Source organism: Thunnus maccoyii, chromosome 20 (genome assembly GCF_910596095.1).
Source record: "Thunnus maccoyii chromosome 20, fThuMac1.1, whole genome shotgun sequence".
NCBI classification, from domain to species: domain Eukaryota; kingdom Metazoa; phylum Chordata; class Actinopteri; order Scombriformes; family Scombridae; genus Thunnus; species Thunnus maccoyii.
Window position 1 is genome coordinate 3,387,522 of NC_056552.1, and position 22,388 is coordinate 3,409,909.

At 40.4% G+C, this 22,388-nt stretch overlaps 1 protein-coding gene across 1 annotated transcript; it reads right to left on the reverse strand.

Moving 5' to 3' along the window:
* Nucleotides 1-7,802: 7,802 nt before the first annotated feature.
* On the reverse strand, nucleotides 7,803-9,724 carry LOC121887339. The gene has a single exon (XM_042398073.1). It carries the CDS (start codon nucleotides 9,722-9,724, stop codon nucleotides 7,856-7,858), a length of 1,869 nt encoding a protein of 622 aa, XP_042254007.1. The 3' UTR covers nucleotides 7,803-7,855.
* Nucleotides 9,725-22,388: the final 12,664 nt, after the last annotated feature.

Here is a 22,388-nt window from a genome sequence, read left to right on the forward strand (position 1 = left end):
GTCTGTGGATGAATGTGTTTATTTAAAAAACTGACACTGATGTCAGACCTGGTTTTGAAATGATGATTATTATGTCAAACGTATTTCTTTTAATCTGAATTATATTCTTATTGATATAGACCTTTATTTAAACAAGTAGTCTTATTGAGATCAAGATCACCTTGTTGGGTGAGACCTGTGAAAACGAAGCACAGACAAACACACAGAAATTCACAAGAACAGACGATTTGCCTCTTAAACTTAGATTACAGCTGTCTAGTGTCAAACTCATAAATCATTCTGTACAGTGAAGTTCAAACATCCAAATGAAGGAACATGACATTTACACATTTTTGAGTGAAGGGAGAGACCTCTACTTTAGAAGTGAGAACACAGAAAGAACAAATAATCACCTTAATCCTAAAGAAATGCTGTATAAGGGCCTGAAGCAGGCAGTTCATGCAAAGAAGCTCACCAACATCCCTGAGTTGAGACTGGTCTGTAAGGGGCCATGGGCTAAAATTCCTCCAAGCTGATGTGCAGAGCTGATAAACGGTTACCATTAACATTTGGTTGAAGTTATTGCTGTAAAAGGGGGTCACACCAGTTACTGAAAGCAAGGGTTCACATACCATTGCCTCACAAAAATATGTAAGATTGGATAATTTTCTTTAATAAATAAATGAACAAGTTTATCATTTTTGTTTTATTTGTTTAATTGGGTTCACTTTGCAAAAATACAGAAAATTCTCAAGGGCTCACAAACTTTCAAGCAGCACTGTATTTTACATTGTGTACATTTCATTTATTTAATATTAACTCATCAAGTATCCTGCAACTAAGAAAAAAGAAAAAAAAGAGAGCCAAAGCAACACCCAAACTCCTCTCCTAGTTAGATAAAGATAATTGCCGATGATGCCTGATGTTTTCCCTGAAAAATGAAGATACGCCTTCTTCTTGGAAATTGGAATTATTCTCATTGGCCTTAAATTATTAAGGCCAATGAGAATAATCAACCAATCAATCAATCAATCAATCAATCAATATTTACTTATATAGCGCCAAATCACAACAAAAGTCATCTCAGGGCACTTTTCACATAGAGCAGGTCTAGACTGTACTCTTTAATTCACAGAAACCCAACAATTCCCCCATGAGCAAGCACTTGGCGACAGTGGTAAGGAAAAAGAAACCTCAAGCAGAACTCTTGGTGGGCGGCCATCTGCTTTGACCGGTTGGGTTGAGAGAGAGAAAGAAAGAGGGAAAGGGGTTGAATCCCAGACCAAACGATTGACCATCTCCTAAAACCCACCCATTTTAGCGAGCATGTCCATCCTCCCTCACAGTCAAAGTGTGAGGAGTTTGCCTCGTTCTTTGAAAATAAGATTGTCAGCATCAGGACTAGTATTATAAACACTACCAATCAAAAATATGCTGGCGCTGCTCTAGGAAATCTAAATTTCTTTAGGAAAATTAGTGAAGGGGAACTCATAGGGGGATATCATCTCTCAATTGCAATCCTCCACCTGCTCACTCCTCCACCTGCCCCACTTCCTTTTTTAAAGAGGTTGTAGGTAGTTTTATTCTCGATGTCCTAGATATTGTAAACTGTTCCTTAGTGTCAGGTATCTTCCCAGATCCACTTAAGACTGCTCTAGTTTGGCCTCTGCTCAAACAACACACTCTGGATTCCTCTGCTCTGAGTAACTACAGGCCCATATCCAACCTGCCCTTTCTAGGTAAAATCCTGGAAAGGGCAGTGTTGATACAGCAAGAGGCTTTCTTCCATAACAATGATATTTATGTCATAAATGATCTTAAAATGAGCGCAGATAAAAAGAACGTTTCTGTCCTTGTTCTCCTTGATTTGACTGCTGCATTCGACACCATTGATCATGAGATACTTCTGAACAGACTCGGAAGCTGTATTGGTCTCTCAGGAACCACACTGAGCTGGTTTAATACCTACCTCACAGACAGAAACTACTTTGTTAGTCTTGGTGACTATGTTTCCTTGAGGCGAAGCATTCTCTATGGTGTTCATTATTCGTAACCATAGGATTCATTTTCACTGCTATGCTGATGACACCCAGCTGTATTTTATCTGTGGCACCTGACAATAAGGATGCCCTACGCCCTCTACTAAACTGCTTCTCCAGTATTGTGCAGTGGATGAATGGCAACTTTCTCAAATTAAATCAAGACAAAACAAGTCCTTATCATTGGCACAGATGCTCAAAGAGATGAAATAATAAATAGACTTGGAAATATGGCCCTACAGGTAAAACCAATAGTAAAAAACTGGGTGTCATTCTTGATCCTGACCTCTTGACAATCATATCAGCAATGTTACTAAAACAGCCTTTTATCACCTGAGAAACATCGCAAGAGTCAGACCATACCTCTCCCTGGAGGATGCAAAAAAACTGACTCATGCCTTTGTACTCTCACGGTTAGATTACTGCAACGCACTGTATATTGATTTGCCAAAAAAAACTATTGATAGACTGCAACTCGTCCAAAACTCTGCAGCAAGAACTCAACAAAAACCAGTAAAAGAGGTCACATTACTCCTGTGTTAGCATCTTTGCACTGGCTCCCAGTAACACTGAGGATAGATTTTAAAATTCTTTTACTTGTTTTTAAAGCTCTGAATGGGCTAGCACTTTCTTACCTGTCAGATTGCCTGTCGGACTATGTTCCAAATCGCTCCCTCAGATCGCATGGTGCTGATCTGCTGAAGGTGCCACTGACAAACAGCAAGAGGTATGGCGACGCTGCCTTCAGTTGTTTTGCACCGAGGATTTGGAACATGCTCCCTCCTCATAGCGAGGATGCACAGGTGTATCCTTAGCGGAAGTTTTTTTGCCCTATGCCGTGATGTATGAAAGAGGCGTGACACACAGCTGGAATATACGACCATTTGTAGTGTGTGTATGTGTTTTACATAAAAAATAGCAATGTATGACATCCGTACATTCTTGTCACATTATGTCACATTGTGACATGAATTAAAAGTAAATATAATTGTCATGAACACTGTTATGCTCACCTGACAGAGATCATAAAATACAGCCATAGGCTAAAACAAAACAATGGACAGATGATGCAGCTGTGCCACATGTCATATTTAATTGACAACAGCTCCAAAGCGAGGATGTCTGATTTTGTTAAATGCTTGTTGCCTCCACTCCTCTCTCCTCATGTCTCATCTTTGCCTCCTCAGCTTGCATCTCAGGTGGGAGGGACTAAGATGTGAGGAGAGGAGGCGAGGAAAGGAATCGAGGATGTACAAACTGAGAAATGAGAAGAGGGGTTGATGTTCGAGTATGTCAAAATCTTGCTACTGATCACTCTTTTTTATTTATATAAGCATGAATCCTAAAGAGTGATGGGTACATAAAGAGACATGGTAGATTTCCACAATAAATGTTTAAACAAAATAAATGGATAATGTAGGTGATGTACAACTGTCTTTTTCTCAGATTGATTCTTACTACACAACTCAAAAGTTTCCTGCAACTAAAAAACACTATGACACTATGACATCAGAGGTCAACTGAGAGCCTGCAGTTCACCTGTCTGTGTGTGTCTGTGTGGCTTAGGCTGACACAGTTTTCCTGATAAAATAATGGCTGAAATTCACAAAGAAATCACACATGCTATGGCTAATTTACCTTATATGTAATGCCCATGTCATGATAACCAACACAATCATAACTTATGCTCCTGATCCACCCATGGAGAATGAGGGACAGGGGAGTGGGGGGGATTTTAAAAAGTATTTCTCCTAATGAGGTCAAAGAACATGATATGTTTGGATTGATTACATTATGATCAATGGATAATACATCACAACTGAAGACAAATAACCAAATAAAATAACAGTACTTCTGTTATGTTGAGAACGGAGCAGGTGGACCCAAACATAGGAGACTGCAGGCAAAGCAAAACTGAAACAGAACTATACTGAAGAAAGCATCCAACAAGAGTGGACTGAAAACTAGGAAACTAGGAACTACAAATTGAACTAGAAAATGCAATTTCTGTAGAAATTGCTTGTGAAAGCGAATTTAGATTGCATAACTGGAAGATGAACACTATTGAAAAATCTACCAAGATTAAAATCAGCACTGAGTGGAATTGAACCTACACCCTCATGTTTGTAAGACAGACATGCTATGCACTGAGCTAAAATGTCAGACAGTAATGTCAGGCCAGATTCTGGTATTTACTCTTTCACTTGCATGAAATTGACAAAAAATCAGTTCATTTCAGCTCATTAAGCAGATTGACATCACCTGGACTCCTTCAGCCTTCAACGCTACTGAGTTCTGCCCTACGCAGGGCTTGAACTCACAACCTTTGGTTCTAAAAGGAGTTCCAAAACGATATGAGCTTAAACCACCGGACTACTCACACATACTGTATGGTGTGGGAAAAGTGGTGTTTAACAAGCATATCAATCCACATGTTAGGTAATAATGTTAAAAGTAAGCTAAAGAGGAATTGTCTTATGATACTTGATAGAGATGTAAAGCAACTTTGTACATGAGAGCAATATCATGAGGAGCACTGCAGTGAACGGGTATCAAACACACAACCTTGTCATTTAAGGTGAAGCTGATCAAAGAACAGTGTTCTAAACTACTGAGCCAACAGACATTCACAAAAATGAGAGAAAAAAAATCTCTATTTTGATGATGAAAATGTATCTGTCTCAAACTAGAGCCTGAATCCCAGAGATTTATACATCAATAGTGAAAGCAAGACTAGTTTAACATGAGAATGAATGATATGTGTAAAAAGTGTTTGAAGGAAGAGAGAATCTGTAAGTTTAAGAAACCGGAGTGAGAGGAGACACACATCCTGCAGACTGTATTGCAGTCAATGAGAACATGACAGGGACTCTCTATCAATTAAGGTTCAGATCTCAAAAATTATAAGTCCTATGTGAAATGTATTTACATTTTTAGAGAGAGGAGGCTTGTGGCAACATACTGAGGCAAGATATGTGCTTGAGGAGTTAAAATTGTGGGAGTGACAGCAGTTTAGAGAAACATTTCCGGTCTAAAATTATCTGTGCTCTCCACTGTGCCTGATCACATGACACACTGATGAGACCTGAAAAAGTCTGAAAAACCCCTGATTTGGGCTTAAATTGCTGAAAAACTACAAAAGATATCACTAAACAATCTGATAACTTTGAAAGTTCAAAATTTTGTGAACATTTTACAGTTTGAATGGCGTCTGTACGATGAGGGACTTCCGAGCAGTTGAGTGTCAAAGTGACCAAGGTTCCAACTCAGTTGGACGGTTCGTCCCATAGACTGCCATTATAAATTTCAATGTTTTAAAAAATTATATAAAATCGCTGAAACATGTTACATTTCAGAAAAATACAAGCACACATCTGCTGAATGAGTTGCACAGATTGACAGTTGAATGGTTTTTATAGCACAAAGTATGCAGCAGTTGAAACGCGGCAAAAAACGTACGGAAGACAGAATAAGAACTAGAAAATGCAATTTCTGTAGAAATTGCGTGTGATTGCTGAAAGTAAATTTAGATTGCATAACTGGAAGCTGAACACTATTGAAAAATCTAGCAAGATTTAAATCAATTGGGGAACAGGTGACTAGGCAAGGAACAGGCAAGGATCTGATTGGCTGGAGAAAACAGTGAGAGCAGGGAAGGACTAACAAGGCTGATACAGGGCAGGTGTGGAGGGAAAAGCAGGCTGGGGAGAAGTGACTGAAGTACAGGGGGAAAAACCTCAGAGCAAGAGAAAACCAAAAACCCAGAAACACAATGAAGACAGTCTAACTTATAAAGGCAACTAAAATGATATAGTGCCAGAAGTCTTTAAAGATACAACTCAAAACAGCCTTCTCCAACTCAGTCCAGTCTTAACATAACAAGGAGAAAAGGCTCAGAGTCTCTGGTGGAACGGAGGAGAGCAACAACTAAGGAACACAGCCAGACTGTGACAGGATCATGACAATTTCAGCTACTCCTTGACTCTGCTGATTGTGTTATGAACCTCTCTTAAATAGAGCCTTCCTGGGTTGTAACATAATTTTGGGGGCTCGTCTAAACAAATAAAACTACAAATAATGTTTTCTCAAATTTGGGTTTTCAATATGTTTTTTAGACACCTAATCTGTAGGCTTAGTAGCAGTATGTCTATTTTTTCTTGATGTTTTGGGTAACTGCTTGTGCTGGTAGCCATTTGTACTGTGTGTTACCTTTTGTGCTTTGATTAACTTTGTAGACACAGTTTAGTTGTTTTTTTGATGGTAGATCTTGTTGCAATTTGCTGTAATTTGGTATCTGTGAGCCAGAAGTTCACAGTTGTATTTAGGCTGTTTTTGGTACTTAAGCATTTTTTGCTGTTGCTGCGTGTTTGTTGACGCTCTTTTGAACATGGAGTTTGAAATGGAGGAGTTTTTTTTGAGGCTCCCTTCCCTGGAGACGCTTCATTGCTGTACTAGAGATAATCTGTTAATAAGATCAGATAATTGCCAATCACTGTGAGGTAAATGTTTAAAAACATTTAAACAACGAGTTGAAATTCACTATGAAGTGCTGTAAAGCCAAGGGGAGCTGTAGAGTCAGGGTCTTTTTTCTATGGTTTGTGCCTTATCAAATTACCCAAATTTCCCCAATCTTCAGCCTGTCATATTTAGTACCTTTGTAAACTTTGGGATCACTACTAGAATTAAAGATAAAGTTTTGAGGGAAATTTCACAACCCTGACTCATAAAGAGTGATGGGTATTTTTAGTTTTTTCTGTTGTTGCCACTTGTCCTATGAGGGATTATTAAAGGTTCCTCGAACATCATATCATTTTTTACACAATAACAAATGCTAAAATACTTCAATCCATTTTTTAACAAGGTTTGCCTCTATATTGTACTGTTTAAGCAGTATGAAATAAACAAGCAGCACACTCTTCAACTCAGGTCTCAATAAACTCAGGTTTATTTGATATTCTATTCAAGAAGAGAGCAAACATGTCTGTGAAGTGTTGCAGAAATCTGACATGTACATTTCCAGATTCTCAGAGGCAGGAGAGATTCATCTTTATTACAGTAACATCAGCTTTGCAACATTTTCAACATTTCACTTAGCAAGACCACTCCTTCTAGAATATGGATTTAATGGTTTATTGGGAGTGTGATGGAAGAGCAGGGTGAAAAGGAGGAAGGATAGTTAGAGGGATGGTTGGAGAGGGAAGGATGGATGGGGGAAGGGAGAGGGTCGGGGGTGTGAGGATGCGGGGGTGAGGGTCGAGGTCGTGGGATGCGGGATGAGGGGGTAGGGGTCGAAGGGATGAGGGTTGAGGGATGGGGAGAAAGAAGAGCAGGCGGGAAAGAGGGGAAGGAGGGAGTGGATAGGAGAGTGATAGATGAAAGGAGGAGAGGCGTCGACGTCGGGGAGGTAAGTGGGAACAGGGGGTTGAGACTCAGGGTGGGGGTGCTGTCTCGATGATCTGGCATCTGTACGAGGCCCCCAAAGAGACTTCAACCAGAGAGGCGAGAATGGGATTTCTTAATGTTATCCGGGTCGTGGTGGATGTAGGTATGAGAGTGGGACGAGGCTGGGCATGGTGCTCCGGGAATCGATTTAACGAAGAAATTGATTCCACTGAGGTAGGTCTGTATGGTGGAAGACTTGATCTTGAGTTGAGTGTGGGAGAATGTGATGAAGCAGGAGAGGGTAAGAATGTCCGGTGAAGGGAATGGGAGTCAGTGGGAGACGTGAAAGGTTTTAAAGGAATTCCAGCCGGTGAGGTATGGAGATAGTGTTCGAGGGGCGACGCTGTTGATGATGTTGTCCCGTGAAGTGGTGACCAGTTGTTCCAGTTGCGGGTTCAGTCGTAGATTGTGGCTGAAAACGGTGGGACTGGAGTTGGAAGAGGGTTGGAGGCTGGAGCTAGTTGTCTGAATTTCTGAAACATGAAACGAGAGAGTGAATCAGTGATTGCGTTTTTGTGGCCTGGAATGTGGAGTGCTTGGATGATGAACTGGTGCTGGGCTGAAACCAATGTGAGCTTGCGCACGAACTGCATGATGTCCAGATTGTGTGACTGGCCTTTGTTGAGGATGTCGACGACGGCGCTGTTGTCAGAGTGGATGGCGATGGTCTTTTTGGACCATTCATGCCCCCAAAGAATGGCAGCGATGACAATCGGGTACATTTCCGAAATGGTGGAGGAAGGGGCCAGGGAAGAGAAGTCGGGTGGCCATTCGGCAGGGAACCATCTGCCGCCGTAGTTACCACCGAAGCCGACTGAAGGGGCGGCGTCGGTGTATAGCTGGATGTCATTGGCGTCTGTAACGTGGACGTCGTAAAAGAAGGAGATGCCGTTCCAGGAAGAGAGGAACTGGTGCCACATTTTTAGTTCCATCTTGCACGCGCTGTCTAGCGTGACATGGTCGTGGATGGATGGGACGGCGGTGGCTATGGAGAGAAGGTGTGACAAGAAAGATCGGCCCTGAGGGATGATGCGGGTGGCGTAGTTGAAATGGCCCAGCAGAGAGAGTAATTGACGTTTGGTGCATGTGTTGGCCATGAGAAAGTTTTGAATGAGTAGAGAAATGCGGTGGAGTTTCTCAGTAGGCAGAGATGCTTGGAGTGTAATGGAGTTGAGGGTGATGCCGAGGAATTCCAAGGATGTGCTTGGGCCTTCTGTTTTCTCTGGAGACAGGGGAACGCCGAGATCAGTGAATGCAGAAATCATTGTGGTGAGACCGTATGACGGGGGCGAAGACGGTGGCGTGACCGTGAGGAAGTCGTCAAGTAGGTGGATGACGTACAGGAGTTTATAATTGTTGGAAAGAATCCAGCAGAGGGCTTCGGACAATGAGTCGAAAATTTTTGGGCTGCTCTTGCAGCCGAAGGTTAGACGCACGGCAAAATAGTATGCGCCCTTCCAGGAGACCCCGAAGAGGTGCCAATAGTCGGGGTGGATGGGGAGGACTTTGAAAGCACTTGTGATGTCCGCCTTGGACAACCATGCTCCCTGGCCCGCGAGGCGGATGAGGGAAATGGCGTGGTCTATGGTGGCGTATTGCATGGAAAAGTCCAGGCTGGGAATCAGGCTGTTAATGCTTGAAACAGTGGAACTGTGGGGGGACGAGAGGTCGATGATGAGCCTCTTTTTCCCAGAGTACTTCCTGGTTGCCACTCCGATTGGGCTGACTCTTAAAGACGGGAAAGGGGGGCTGGAGAAAGGGCCAATCATGAAGGCGTCATCAACTTCTTTTTGCAGTAGTCTGTCAACTGTGGTGGGTTCAGACAGGGCTGATTGCAAGTTGTTGCATATGTGAGTGGACTCAGGCGTGGCCTGCAGACCCGGATGGAAACCATAGGTGAAGCCCTGAATGAGGGAGTTGACGAACTGGGTGTCTGGATGGTTTTGTAGGGCGGTGGCTAGGGTGTTGATGTTAACGGGGGTATTGAGATGCTTACACAGCTGTTGCTTTGTCGGGTTGTGTGGGCATGCGGCTCTGGCGTGGGCTCCCCTGCAGAATGAACAAGTGTGGAGGAGTTTGCAGCTGGAGGAGCTGCAACTGAGGTCGTTGAAGTTATTGCAGATCATCCGTCCTCCCTTGTAGAGGACAGGTCTCCCTCTCCTGTCCGTGCCTTTGGGGAGGGGGCCGAGGATGGACGGGTGATCTAAGGCAGGTTTGGGGGTGATGGATGGTGGGGGAGCCGCCGATGGCAAGTAGTGTGGCATGGCTGGGCTTCGCTTCTCTGTTACCGAGGCGCGGGGCAGGGGGGCGGAGAGGGTGCATGCTGCGGCGGGATGGGAAGGGGCGCCGCACGTTTCGCAGTGCAGAGAAGCGCGAGCTGCGAAAACTCAGCAGTATAGCTCGTGGTCCAATGTTCCCCAGTACGTGCCCTGGTTGAACTGTTGGAGGCGACCGGCGGCTTGGGAAGCGAAGAGGATATGATAGGTATAGAAACCGTTGCCGCCGAAACGCAAGGCCAGGTCGAGAATTAATGACAAGTAATCATCGAGCTCGGACCTGCGGTCGGGGAAGGCTGAACAAATTATGTCTCTATACAATGAGAACGCAAAAGCGAACTCGGCGACCGTGAGGTCCTTGGAGCGAGCAGGAAGTGGCTGTTTAAGTTCCGAGGGGCCGAATGAGGTGAGCAGTTCCCTGGGGATGTGAGGATTAATTGATGTAGGGTGAATGAGTTGAGCGAGATCAATGTAATTATCGGTTAGGATCTGCTGCCTGAGGGTGGGAGACACGGGGGAGGGCCGGGCGGATGCTAGGGGGCGCACTGGTGGCTGGGCGGTGGCCAGGGTGTAGCTGCTGGATGGAGGTGTGGGAGCCAGGAAAAGGCCGAGGCTGGCCGTGTGTAAGGCTGTAGGATAAGGAGGTGCAGGTGCTGTAGTACGGGTAATGCTAGAGTGCGGGTCGTGGGGAGCTGGGGGGTAGGGGAGGAGACAGGGAGGGTGAAAAGAAGAAAGAGGAGGAATAGGTTGGGTGTAACTAGTGGAGCTGCTGGGGCCCGCTGTTGTTTGTGCTGTCTGAGCGGCTGCCGTGGTTGGTGCGGGTGGAGGAGCAGCTGAGATGGCCGGGAGGGAAGGAGCAGCAGAGATAGGAGCCAGAGAGGAGGAAGGGATGCTGGGGTGATGGGATGTATATGCGTGGGATGTAAGTGTGGCTGAAGAGAAAGTAGGAGGAGGAAATGGCTGTGGAGCAGAGAGAGCCTGCATAGGGTTAGAAGCAGACTGTACTGGGGAGGCTGAGGTTGCTGAGGAGGAAGGTGTGCGTGTGGCGGAGCGACGTGCCGTGACGTCATGGCGTGCGATGTCGGGAACCCGGAAGATCGCGGGAAGATGGACGGGAGAGAGTGCTGTCCTGCAGGGAGTTTGTGTATAATTGAAACAGTCTTGCCTTGTTGTCGGTGCGGTGGAGGGGAATGTTATTTTGGCTGAAGAAATGCTTTAAGCGAGCGACAGTCCACTCGGACATGTTTGGGGCCGAGGAGCGGTCGGTACGCCGGTGGCGAGGAGAGCGCTGCGCGCGGTGGCTGCTCCTCTTGGGCGGGCTCCGAGATCTCGAGCGAGGCATGAGTGAGCGTCGGGAATAAGTAGCTTCCTTCGGACGCTGAGTACGGGACCTTCCCCTGGAGCCGCTGGGGATCGAGGGCTCGACGATACCGTGGTCGACGCAGGATGAGGGCCGAGAGGCCGGGATGAGGGAAACCGAGGAGCGCAGGCGAGGCTGCCGGAAAGATCGGACGCCGGGACTTCGAACAAGTCCTCGTCCGAAGCGTTGAGGAGCAGTTCCAGGTCCATGATGTGAGTAAGAAGTTTTAAGTTTATGCTGGTGTGTCACGGGGTGCTTGCAAGCTGAGACAAAGGGGAGAGGAGCGGATATGGTGTGTCTAAATACCCTGTGGTGCAGAAATGGGTTGCGTACAAGGCGTGGTCTTTGGTTCCCGAACTTTGTTTATAAGCCTATAAACTTCATCTAACGAAGCACTCTAAACAGGGATTTTCTCCTTAAAACACTACAGTGGTTAAATGAACCCTCATATAGATAATATATAGTTAACTTGTGGAGAAGGGGTATAATATGGCCCCTTTAATATCCTAAAATTAGAAGTGTAATAAAAAGAAAAACAGGATTGTTATGCTTATTTCCACTTTTATTTGAATACAAATACAAATAATTTTGCTGCCTCAACAAATACATATACAAATACAAATACAGGGCTCTCTGCACAGTCCTACTTTCAATGTTAGTCTTTTTAGTGCCAAAGTCTTTCTGACACTATACTTCCACTGCAGCTCAATAGGGAAACACTGTCTGAGGGAACACAAACAAGGAATTTGATGCCAAAAAGACCGTAAATGTGGTAAATGTGACAAAATGCATTTATCCACTCGTGAGTTATAGTTAAAACCACTTCACAAAAGTGAAATTCTGAAGCTCAAAGTCATTAACAAATTCATTTAAGTCAAAGTGTTTCATGGCATGAGCTGAAATTGGTTAATCATTCCTCACACTGCGATTAACAACAATTCTACACAAAAAATAGGGACCAGTGCAGGTTTGCTCTGCAGTACACGATACTTGTTTAAAAAATAAAAATAAAAATAATATTCATGCTGTGTATGAATTTTGTTGTTGTTTTCTTTGCCCTATATTCCCCCAAAATAACTGGAAACCCATGGTCCCTTAAAATACAAAGAAAATAAAGAGATCGCAAAGACAAAAGCAAGCAGCAATTTGTTATTATGGAGCTAAAGCACCTCTTCATTGCAATAAATGATGTGATTTAATGAATATATTAGGAACTAAATATTTCTGTTTCAACATACTTGTCCTGATGTTAATCTAATTCCTTTAGCCTTGTGAACATAATAGGGATGTGCAGAGAGCTCAGTATTTGAATTTGTATCTGTATTTGTTGAGGCAGCAAAATTATTTGTATTTTTAATTGTATTTGTATTCAAATAAAAAAGGAAAGAGGCTTAAAAATCGTGTTTTTTTTTAATATTACGCTTTAATTTTAGAAAATTACAATAAGTGTTCATGGATAGACTATCTGACAAAGGAGATCCCCACACCGGGTCTCGAACTTGAGTCTCCCGGATCATAGACGACTGTGCTAACTACTGAGATAAAACTTCACTCATCGCCTCATTACAGCGGAGCAGAGGAGAGAGACTGAGATAGCAATGTAACCGACCTGTGCGCTGGTATTATTATAGGTTATATGCTTAGACATCATGAAGTGTTAATATGAAGGTTAATGTTTGTTATTAGAAGAACTGACTTTTTATGAATCATATGTAAACTGCTTAACTGTTTCTTGAATGGTCTTACAAATATAATACAAGCTGACAGGACCGTTAATCAGAAATATCATGAAATGCTTGGACATTATGAAAAGAATGTATTTATAGCTTTAATGTGAAATATTAGGCCACAGTGACTCTGAAGTGTGATTTTTGCGTGTAAAAACTCAGAATTAGACTTCCCAAAATTCCTTCAAGACTTCTCTTTTGTTTGTTTTTCAACCAAATATATCCATAGTTAATCTTTTATTGCAACAAGTTAATTTGTTTGGTTTTATTAGTAATATTAAGTAAACGCCGCTGAAGATTTGAACGTTGTCAGACTAAATTTTATTCAGTACTCGACTCAAGTCACTACAAGTAAACCAAAGCCTGAATCCTCAACTTAAACTCCTGAAGAAGAAGAACAACGCTTGAAACCGAATCTCTACCTCTTTCTGAGAGCAATACTGCAAACTAGAAGTGAAGCCGGCCTAAAGACTCTTTCAGAGCAGCCTGAAACGGCTTGATTCTTTACCTGCATTCAACGTCTGCATCTATGAAGATGTACCACAGCCCACAGCTGATCCGGGGTCACTGCAACACCGATGTGTGTTTCGTTGTTTCTTTGAGCAACAGTGAACAGAGGTCACTGTTTGGGACAAGAACTTACAATTGTGAGACTGATTCATTGATTAAATTGAACAAGGGTTAGTGTTCCCTCCTGGCACTAACAAATCCTGACCAAAAAGGAGGTGGTGTATTCATACTCATCCTCTATAAAAACTGTTCTAAAAGTACTAATCTCTATAAACAGATATCTGCATATGAATACAGAATATGTAGGCAAGGGACAAGATTTTGGTATCTGAAGCATTCTGGTTTCCATTTGTAGTCTGAGTAGTATTGACCAATCACATTTGAGCGGGGATGGAACAATGTAGGCCACGATTTCTACAGGAACATACTTTGGTTGGATAGGTTAGGGTTAGGTTAGGGGACTACAAATACCAATAGGCCTGGGTATCTGGAAAGCTCTGGCTCAAGACATACCTCCAAATGGTTAGGATTAGGGGCGGAACGCATTGACCGTCTGGACCTAAAACACCTACAAAAAGTATCAGTGTTTGTGTATTGTGTGGAGAAACATTTGACTTGTGTAATAAATGAAACAGACTGCTCATCATCTCTCAACTACAACTCCATTTTCACATCTCAAGTTGCTAATCAGACTGTAAACAATGACCTGCACATGGAAGAGGAAACCACAGATGAGAAGGAGGACGTCCGAAACATTGGCCGTTGCCCCCAGAGGCTACATCGTTGTCTGATGACAGCTGTTGGGTTCCGAGATGAAATTCTGAGATGAAAGGATGGACAAAAACCTGATAACAACAATCTACTGTTACATATGTGTTTATTACAGGTAAACAAGCATAATGTGTTTAAATTGTACGTATCTTTGACGGAAGATGGACACAGGTAAAGAGGTAAAGTTGTCCGTTTATTCCCATGTACTGTATGAGCTGAGTTGTTGTTTTTAGCCAGATCTACACAGTAGCTTAGCTAACCCTTGCTGGGTGTTATGTTAGGACCCTGTGGCTGTACATTTAAGTCATCTATTCTATGCATTACCTTGCATATGACTGTGAATGGTGTAGCTTTGTACTACAGCACTCAGATTGACAGATGAACAGAAATGTGTTTTGAATTAATGTATTTATGGATCTACAAAACAAACCAAGCCAAAAGACAACATGTTAAAGTGAGAATGATTACTCCCAACACAGAAACGTGTTTAAGTTTTTCACTGTAATGTAGAATAAGTACAAGTATAATAAGTGTTATAATAAGTGTTATAATTTTAACCTGGAATCAGTTCAGCTTTATGACTGTCATACAGTGCCCCTAAGGTGAAAGATCGACCCAGGATAGCCAGCACAATAATATCTGAGTACATGTTCCCAAACTGAAAGAGAACATCCATTAAAATGGGTCAAACCAACACTGTACCTCCTTGCAACATTTAATCAAACTGTCTAAACAAGTACAAGTTTCCCAAATCATTGCACATTACTACATTGTATAACATAATGAAAGAAAAAAAATATTTATCAAATTGCTGTGAAGTATAAGTTGTTTTTTTTTCTCTCAACAAAAAAAAGCCATTGTTGTATTTTGGAGACAAAAGATTGACATTGCTTACCCAATACACACAAAAAGTTGTAAGTTTCTACTACATCTCTATGATTTAATGATTTGCCCGTCTGTTACACCTCTCATATATTCTTGAATTTTTACTTCAGTGAGAGTAAACTATTATAACCAGCAGAATGTACTTATTAGTGTTATAATGAAATAATTAAAATTCTCAAAGATAACTAATTAAAAAGAACAAGATTATATGCAGGGTATTTGTATGTGCAAAATTTCAAATGCCCAAAAGAATGAAACATAGAAATAGAGTGACATATATCAAAAAGCTCCTTTGTGGCAACTCATAAAAACTAATTACACTACTTTGTATTTAATATTGGCAGCTCCATGCTGCTCTCTGTTGGACAACACTCAAATGCAATACACCTCTTCACTTTGTGTTCTGTGTTAAGACTTGATTTTAAAGGGAACATATGCTTTTTGTGGTTCCCTGTTTTTTTTATATTGTTATGATGTCAGATGTCTATGTTATGCATGGGCTCATTGGGAGAGGGGCAAAAAAGATCCCAGTAGAGCCCCAGAATATGAATATAGACTTGGAAATATGCACAATATATCCCCTTTAACATGGCAGGGAAAATTAAAGTCACAATAACAAACAATTCATTCAGTTCAGTTATTAAAGACAAAAGGCTAAATAATTGTAATTTAACATGTTTTCATGGCACAATCAATGCATACATAAAAAGGAAATACAAATAGGAATGTGTATTGTTTTTCAATTTCACTTTCAAATGAAGTGCTTTCTGTGTTTCGTTTGTTTTCATATAGACATTTAAAAATATTTACAGTATTATTCATGAACTCATTAATGGATTTATCCTGGCTTGAAGTGAAATGTGTTATTCTGGAACTAAGAGCGACTTTTAATAGACTGCAGACCCAGGCTTCTGAGTTAACGTGCCATGCTTTTTCAGGGTGCTATTTCAATTCTTTTTCTATAAACAGCACTTAAAGGACAGGTTCACAGTTTATCAAGTATATCTTAAAACAATACGCACATGCCCAACTGAACATTAAAATAGGTTTATCTTTTAATCATTCCTCCTACAATTCAAGTGATGGGGGACAAAATCCACAGTCCTCCTTCTGTGAAACAACATATTTAAAAGTTTATCTGAAGACAATTATCTGAAGATCTTATCTAAAGATAAGTTTCAGCCTTCCTAGTGTAATTGAGTGGATATCTTTTACAGTTAAAGTCTTTTTAGTGCCAAATTCCCCCTTCTTGTTACCATACTTCCACGTAGCTCAACAGAGTAATATTGTCTACATATTTTTTGTCTTCTTGTTTTCTTTGCCCTAATTTCCCAGGAATAAATGGAAACCCGTGATCCAATAAAATACTATGAAAATAAAGAAGTCACAGAAAAAATAAATATTTGCTATCAGGAAGTTTAGCTTTAGCTGCCCAATAATCACAGTGATCTAATGAATATATCAAATGGTAAATATTTCAATATACATTTTACATTAGACTTTTTAACTGATGTAAGCTCTTTACAGCAGGTGTTACAGCTGGTGTGATGTGGATGAAAACCTATGGCCTGATGTAAATAATAAGCAACATTTGGAGTAATAATCAGACTGCAAAAATATTTGTTTGATTACATTTTAAGTTATTATTTGTTAGCGGTGGCACTAATTTCTTCCAATGAATGGAGAAAAACTGCATCAGATTACTTCACCTCAGTATTAATACCCCAAACATTTACAGAGTAACTTAACACCCCTTTAAAATCTTGTGTTTGCTGACCTCCAGTGATTCTCTTCTCACCTTGCTATAAAGATGTACAGGTGTATTCACTGCTGGGTGTGGTTACCGTTGTCTGTCTTCTGACAGAGGTGACACAGACTGAAAACTTTCAACAAGGGGGGGCAGCAAAACATTGCTTTTCAGGCTGGTTTTAAGTTACTCTTTAAATACAGGGTCTAACTTATGTCTAATCTAAAATGCTAAATGACAATTCTTAATGTTATTGTAAAAAAACATCTATGGTATGTACTGTGTGTGATACAATAAACTGTATGTGTCCTATTTATGATCATACAAGAAGTTTAATTGAGTTTTGTCCAGAGCCACAACCAGAAAAACAGGGACCAGCAGAGGTTTCCTCAGTGGTGCATTACAATTGTGTAAGGAGAAGAAAGAAATCACAAAAAATACTTCACAAAAATTCTTGATATTTTGGCAATATAGATAATTTCATTTTATTTGTTTATTTTTCTGTTGTCATTTTTTAGGCATGAGAAACATTCATCACAAGTGCCTGATATTGCAACTTAAAGACAGAATGAAATTAAAGCAAGAATTGAACCACTAAACCAACAAAAGGCAAAACACATCACCACTCACCACTGACATCCTTAGTGAGTGAGTGGTGTTTGAAATGTGAATTTAATTAAAATTAAGAAATTCCACTAAAATAAGAGCAATTTCTAAATTATAGAAGAGACACTTGAGTTACTTAGTGTCCTACCATGTTTGAAAATAAAGAAAAAGACCCACCTCCGTGCTGCTGTTTTTTGGTTTTAGCCTCCAACTTTACAAGAATAAATGGAACCTCCTGTACATTTAAAAAGATTAATGAGCACTTCTAATGTTAAGCTTCAGACACATAACCACTATGACATACCGTGTATACTTTAACAGATACCCAAATAGGTGCTTTGCATGAGCTGAATGAATGTGTATTATAGTGATTATTCAATATCCTCATACTTGCCCTCACCAAACCATTTTACAATATATTGGTAGATCATTATCTCATGAATTACAGTAATAAAAATACAAGTACAAAGTCATACAAACACCCATGTTCCAAAACATAATCGGTAACACAGTATTTTCTGTTGATGGCACCATGGAGACATAATGCCCCATAAACCATGAGGCCATAACAAAAACAAAAAACTAAACTAAGAAAAGACAAAGTGGAAACAAAAAGAAGAATATTCACATTTGTCCTTTCCAACTGTTATCAAATGAGAGTTCACCTCAAGATTAATACCACAAAGATTTAAATTAAAATTTTAAGATGCTAAATGCCAACTTGTAACAAAGTAAAAGAAAAAAAAAAACATGTTATTTACTGACATACAGTGAAAGGTTAAACTAATAGTCATTGTGAATGTGGCCCTTCAAGATATATGAAATGTTGATCTTTTCATTCTGTGAGGGCCATTGCAGTTGTTTGAATCTGTATATCTGACCACAAAGTTGGCTGAGAAGTAGGCTTTGCATCAAAATCAACATGGATGAAGAAATGACAATAAAATATGAATAGGGATGCTGTTGGACAACATTGTGCATGTGCAAAAGCCTTAAACCAATGTACTGCAACCACAAGCTGTATGCAAAATGTGTGTCCTCAGACACAGGACATAGTTTGATTTCACCCAGATCCAGACAGCCAGATAAACAGGCTCAGTGAATTTTGTGCAGAAGGTGTCAATGTGTTAAAGGGGACTCTGTTGAAGGACAAAGTGCCAGCAGGCCAGTCCAGATACACTCCAACTTGGTTGCAGTCAGAGGTCGAAACACTCTTTACCATCAAGTCATGCATAAAGCCCATATCTGTGGCCAAAGTAGCAGGATACAGCATTATGTCCAAGCCTGCTCACTGTACCGTCTCCTTTCCTGCCTATTCACTTGTATGTAACAGCTACACCAACCTCACCACAGTCACCATTACTCCATGTCTTGTCTTCATGTCTTGTGTGTAAGGAACTGCATCCCCTTTAATATCAGTGGTTCCTCTGTGGAGAGGGTGGACAGCTTCAAGGACCTTGGTGTCCACATCACTGAGGGCCTGACCTGGGGGCTGCATACTAACTCAGTGGTAAGAAAGGCAAGGCAGAGACTGTTTCACCTCAGATACTTGAGGAAATTCCAGGTATCTTCTCAAATACAGAGGAATTTCTACTCCTGCACCATTGAGAGTGTCCTGACTGGGAACATCACTGCCGGGTGTGGAAACAGCACCGAACAGGACTGCAAGGCCCTCAAAGAGTGGTTAATTTGGCTGAAAATACAGTAGGCATTGCTCTACCCTGCCAAGAGACTATTTAGCCCAGGCACTGCAAGAATAAGCCTGGGAGCCTAAGACCCAGACCACATGGATAATGGCATTTTCTCCCTGCTGCAGTTGGGAAGAAGGTAGCGGATACACCAGGCCAACACTAAGAGGCTCAGGCCACTAAGATACTAAATGAGGTCAATTATTACATTTCTTAAATTATTACTAATCGTTACTTATCTAATCTATTTTTATTGCACAATTTGAAGGAACTGACAAGATTGCATTTCACTGTGATTGTGCATGAATATTTGCGTGTGACAAATAAACTTGATTGACTGATTGATTCATCTCATGACTGAACTAGTAAACATGATACATGTCATTCTACACCATATAAACTTGATATACATAAGCTCATTTGATATTGTATACTGTATTTTTGCAACTGTTGCCTGAAAAAAATTCTTTAGCTTTACTACATTGCAACAGTAAATATCCTTTCAAAAAGAAACCTAATCTTGCCCAGATTCTGTAATAGTAACACTTGTAGGTAAGTTTTGTGCCCTTGAATTCAGGCTTTTCAAAAGATAGTGTCAGGTGCATGTAGCCAAAATCAATATCTATTGTCAACATGATAGGGAAATGTTTATAATGAATGCATCAGCAAAATTGTGTTTTTAAAAAAAAACACATTTCATTTACTTTTCTACAATATCCACTTGTGGCAACTAAACCATTATTAATGTTTTTAAAGGTCAGTTTAGGCAACTCAAACACCTGATAAAGGTTCGGAAAAGATTGTCATCTTTGTTGAATATTGAAAAAATTGACAGTGAGACAGAACATGTTTACTTCGTTTATTTAACCAAAAGAACAGTAATAACTTAAACCTAACCAAAGTGTTTTTGAAGCTGAAATCTAATCATAAGCATGATACGGGACTTAAACATCACTCTTTGGTGTAAAAGTCCTGCACTTTGACCACCTTCCTATGAGTTCTGCACATTACAAGAATGTTGCATCTTGTAGATTAGGAAAAAAAAAAAACTTTACCAGGAAACATAATCCGGGCAGTAATTAGGTTACTTTGCAACATATGAGCTAAAACCATTTAGTACATAAATATTTCTAGGAGGTAGGGAAGGGTTTTGGGGTGTTGTGTTTTTAGTATTGTGTTTGATAGTTTTATATGCCTTTTAAAACACATTTTGTTTGCTGCCTTACAAATTAAAGATGTTTTAAGACACATAAAATTACTTTCCTTTGAATATTTGTTTGTGTCTGATGTTTTTTTCTACAAGACACAAGATGTTTTTCTATTCTCTATTCTTTTACTCAATGATGGTCTCAAGTTTCCACATCACACTTATATAAGTTGCATTTTAGACCATGACCAGACACGTCTGGCTTCCAAACTAGTTGGAATATCACAAAACCAGGCTTGTAATTTCACTCCTTAAACTGAGATTTAAGGTGAACACAGAGAAATGTTTTCACTCCAGTAGATAAATATATCTACTATACTAAATAATTCCAGTCTCAAAGTTTGCACACAACATTTTTCTGCACAAGGAAGCGCAAACATCAGAGTGAAGAAACAATAAGTAAAAACCATTTTTTAGGAGGAGGGGAATTTTAACTTCTCTAGTGCACAATAGAAAAACATGGAACACAGAAAAGAACAACTAACCCCTTCCTGTATCTGTTTCCATGTCACCACATTGATCAGTATAAACCAATTTAGATTGAAAGCTAATTAAATGGACAAGTTATGCAGGTCAAATCCATCAACACCATGACAAGCAAAATTGCTTTCTAAGAGCACCTGCAAAATGTCATCCTAGAATGACCTGTTCAACACAACATCATGTAACAATGAATTATTGTTTCGGCAGATTGTCAGATGACAACAGACACAAAAGCACAAACAGGCAGAATGTTGCACAGTGACTATTTTTCATCTCTAGTTACACCCATTTTTCTTCCTTTGTGATTTAATGCTTGTAATAGATTGAGTTTCTACTGCCGACATGCACTCAAAATTCCTTTGGAGTAAATCCAAAGGAGCAGATAGAGCCAGGTACAGGTAGAATATTGATGTTTTACTTTTCTTTTGTCAAAAATATTTTAACTTTTTCATTTATTTGTCCCACGCTAAAAGGTCAAGAACTGACTGCAAGGTGTTATTAACCTCAGCTTTAGAATTATTGGCAAATTTATAAATATATATACAGTACTAGACAAAAGTTTGGACACAGCCTTGAATGAGGTGTTTTTACTCTTTGGAACCATTTATAAACAAGCTACGGTATCCACTGTCTTCACAGACAAAGGAACATTTCACCCAGTGTAGTGGTGTGACTCACTGACGTGTTTTTAATAGTTTTTGGACAACAGCTGAGGTTATGGATACACACACAATACTTGTAAGCAGGAGGAGTTCATTGTTGGTTTGTCTCTGCACATAAGATTTGATGACAGTAAGAAAAATATTGAAAATCACCAGCCTTATCCTTTCAGTAGCAAATATTTTAGCATACTCGCCCTGATGAGTCTAATTTTGTTATAATTCATAATTACAAATTATTAATATGGTGTTTGCAAAACAACCAGATTGACATTCTGTTTATTCTTCAATGTGTAAAGGGTTTTATTATATTTTACATGTGATACTGTTTGGTTTAGTTTATTAATTGTAGCTGTTCATAATCTCTTACAAATTATTAGTATAGTGTTGTTTGAATTGATGCTGATGTGTCATAAATGATAAAGCTTATAACTTTTGGTACAGTCAACTTCTTAACCCTTACAGCTGTTCAGGCTTAAATTTAACCCATTTTTACATTTGAGGGCAGTAAAAACAGCCTAAACACATTTGTTTTAGCCTGAAATTGTATTTTTTTTTAACCTTTATTTATTCAGGGGAGTATCTCTGACAGTAATGCTCTCTTTTTCAGGAATGTCCCGATCATTCACACAGTTACATATTCATACGTGGAAGCTGCCCAATACAACCACAGTCTTATTTGCCAGCCACTGAGCAACTCATCCTTCCAAAGGGGGACTTGAACTTTCCAGAACTGTTCAGCCTCTCCTCTGCACTACCAGGAAAGTGATAATAGTTGCTCAGCCCCTGTCCTTCAACCAGAGAGAATTGTAGCACATGATGCACAAGGCCATGGTAGTGCTAGTTTAGTCTTGTCTTCACTAGAAATTACTTCACAGTGTCCCCGCCTTAAAGTGCTTGAGCTTATAGCTAAGGACATTGATCATTTTGATCCAGACAGCTGTAATCACCACATTGAAGATTACTTTAGAGAACTAGAATACAATCTAGTTGACTTGCCCTATTGCAA

What these genes read in the sequence shown, in the direction of transcription:
- LOC121887339 (XM_042398073.1), bottom strand. Translation starts at nt 9,724, where the DNA reads ATGCCACACTACTTGCCATCGGCGGCTCCCCCACCATCCATCACCCCC.